Source organism: Microtus ochrogaster, unplaced genomic scaffold (genome assembly GCF_000317375.1).
Source record: "Microtus ochrogaster isolate Prairie Vole_2 unplaced genomic scaffold, MicOch1.0 UNK12, whole genome shotgun sequence".
Lineage (NCBI taxonomy): Eukaryota > Metazoa > Chordata > Mammalia > Rodentia > Cricetidae > Microtus > Microtus ochrogaster.
Window position 1 is genome coordinate 6130533 of NW_004949110.1, and position 3283 is coordinate 6133815.

Consider the following 3283-nt stretch of genomic DNA (forward strand, 5'->3'; position numbering starts at 1 on the left):
TACAGATGGTTGTGAGCCACCATGTGGTTGCTGGGAATTGAACTCAGGACCTTTGGAAGAGCAGGCAATGCTCTTAACCTCTGAGCCACCTCTCCAGCCCTTTCTTTCTTTTTGGATTTTCGAGACAGGGTTTTTCTGCAGTTATTGGTGTCTGTCCTGGAACTAGCTCTTGTACACCAGGCTGGCCTCAAACTCACAGAGATCTGCCTGCCTTTGCTCCCAAGTGCTGGGATTAAAGGCATGGGCCACCACCGCCCAGCTCCTTTCTTTCTAATCAATTAGAAAGGAAGATTTTAATTTTAACATAGTAACACTGCATAAAATAAAACAGTTATTAAGTAAGAATAACAGTTACAATATTTAGTTTATTTGTATTTGACAAATTTAAAGAAAATAATTATCCTGTCTTGGCGAGTCTAAAGTTTTATATGTCTAATTTATCTTTTTATCATAACTAAGAAAAGCTATAGTTATAACGATCTAGTCTTCATCTTCATCAAAGACCTGAGAAGGAATTAATATTACCTGAGTAAGTAGGAAGTGCAAGCAAGTGACTTTGAAAAAATACAAGAAATGACAGAAACAGCTGGCTACCTGAACAGTCTCCCAAGGTTTTGTTTTTTGTTTTTTTGGGGGTTTTTTTTTTGTAACATTGGGGCATCCAGCTTGGGCTATAGGCCTAGAATATTTGACAGACTGCTTTCAGAAGCAGGAAGATTTGAAGGACTGTCCTACCTTGTCTCAGCAAGGTTCAGCAGTCGCTTTTTCTTGTGTCCTGTTTGTCCGGATTGGACAGTGTGCTTACTGTCAGTAGTCAAGGCAAGGACAATTTTTCCCCAATAGGCCAGTTTTACCGAGAAGAAAACAAACTCCATGTGGAGTGTCTTCAGTGCCCATTATCCTCTCGGGAGTAGATCAGTGCTGCCAGGAGAAGTCATTTCTCACGTCAACAGAATTATAAGTTATTAAAACACTTTAAATGCTATATTCTGTAGCGTTTGAAGTATATGGACATTACCTATCTTTGTGGAATATATCTTTTCACACCCAGAAAACCTAACTAACATGACTATGAGTTTGACAAACATGGATGCTTATTAACCTATACAGCTTAAAGGCTAAAGCTTCACCTACAGTGTGTATCAGCAAATGGGTATTCTTTACTTAAGAGAACGTACTGTGGAGAATGAGAAAAAGTCACTGGCCCTGGTAATACATGACTTTAATCCCAGCACTAGCACTGTGGAGGTGGAGGCAGGAAGATTCTGTAAACTCAAGGCTGGCTAGGACTTCATAGAGAGACCTTGTCTCAAAAACAAAACAAAACAAAAAAAGAAAAGAAAAGAAAAATGACATTATGGTACACACATATAGCTATGTATTTATTCTGAAATGTCTCTTTGGGTTTCATTAGCTTTTTTCCAAAAATTAATCTTACTTTTCAGCTTTTATGGTAGATAGTTGGTTCTTTTGCTTGATCAAAAGTGACCTCAGGCTGGGCAGTGGTGGCACACACCTTTAATCCAGCACTCAGGAGGCAGAGTCAGGGCCTGAGTTCAAGGCCAGCCTGGTCTACAAGAGCTAGTTCCAGGACAGGCTCCAAAGCTACAGAGAAAAAAAAAAGTGATCTTAGTAAAAGGCCTGACTTTGAAATACTTAACTTTATAGCTAATTAACAGAGTTGTGCTTGCCTCTGACTTAGAATGCTGTCACAAGGATGTAGGAAAGTTTTCAGGTGTAGAATCAGGAATAAAATTAACCAGGCAGTGGTGGCGCACGCCTTTAATCCCAGTACTCAGGAGGCAGAGGCAGTGGATCTCTGGGTGTTTGAGGCCAGCCTGGTCTACAGAGCGAGTTCCAGGACAGCCAAGGCTATACAGAGAAAGCCTGTCTCAAAAACAAAACATATAAAAATATACTCCTTTAAAAAAGCAGCTCCTGTAAATATTTTTCAGGTCTGGGGAAGTAGAATGTAACTCTATTAATAAAGCACTTGTCTAGGATGCATTAAGTCCTGACTTGATCTCCAGTATTATAGAACAGGACATGGTGGTGCATGCTTGTAGGGTTGAGGGAAAGCCATTCTCGGAGTTTTATAGTGACAGCATCTCTATAACTTCTCAGCATGCCACGTACCTCTAAATAATACAGAGCATACAGTTTAACAGGGGTGAGGGAGGGATTCAGCTTGCTGCACTTCCAGAGGCCTAGCTAGCATTTGCTTCCTAGTTCATTCCAGGGGATCCAGTGCCCCCTTCTGGCACTTACAAGTACCTACACACATGTGGCATATATCCACCAGAACATAGGCTGTACATGAAAGTTTAAAAACCAATCTGAAAACCTGGATCTTAAGCCTGTACTCTCAGACTTGTGAGATGGGAGCAGGATCGGGGGTTCAAGGCTGGCTATGCCTACAGAGTGAGTTCAAGGCTAAATATGCCTATGTAAGAACTCTATCAAAAGACAACAGCCAAATACGTTGGCATATACCTTTAATCTCAGCTTTTAGGAGGCAGAAGCAGGTGGATTTGGGTGAGTTTGAGGACAGCCTCGTGTACATAATGAGTTCCAGGCCAGTTGGGGCTACATGGTGAGACCCTGTCTCAAATAAATAAATAAATAAATAAATAAATAAATAAATAAATAAATAATCTTGCTTAATTAGCTCTTGGGATTGTAATTCATTTTAAATTATTTAAATGTATTCTTCTAGCATGGCTGTGTTTTGTGATACATGTCGAGCCTGTAGATGAAATTTAGAACATAAATGTGTTCTTTTCTCTCTTCTTCAGGCCCCATTGAATGATCCCTGTGCTTGTGCCTCTTTTATGGGTTTGAAGCATTCCACCAGTAAATACCATCTTGTCCGAGCCATACTGGAGTCAATAGCTTTCAGGTAAAGCGTGCCGGAACTCCCTCTGCCACCTCTGTGCTTCGTCATTTCCTGGAGATTGGCTGCCAAACGGAAATTTTTCCCCCAAAAAGATTCTTTTTAAATACGTGTTTCTTTATTTTGTGTGTGTATGTGAGTGCTTGAATATATGTATGATACGTGCTGCATGCGTGCAGAAGTCCTCAGAGGCCAGAAGATGTGCTGGGTCTCCTGGAATTCGAGTTACAGACAGATGTGAGCTGCCATGTGGGTGCTGAGAGCTGAACCAGGTCCTCTGCAAGAACAGTTAGTGCAGCACTCGGGAGGCAGAGGCAGGCAGATCTCTGTGAGTTCGAGACCAGCCTGGTCTACAGAGCTAGTTCCAGGACAGGCTCCAAAGCCACAGAG

General features: G+C 41.5%; 1 protein-coding gene across 1 annotated transcript in view; it reads left to right on the top strand.

The window, feature by feature from the left end:
• Window positions 1-3283, top strand: part of Gk5 (glycerol kinase 5) — a 67693-nt gene that overhangs the window by 57992 nt on the left and 6418 nt on the right. Inside the window, exon 13 of the mRNA XM_005366666.2 lies at window positions 2796-2899. Within this exon, the coding sequence (XP_005366723.1) occupies window positions 2796-2899 (104 nt within the window). The remainder of the gene's footprint in view (window positions 1-2795; window positions 2900-3283) is intronic.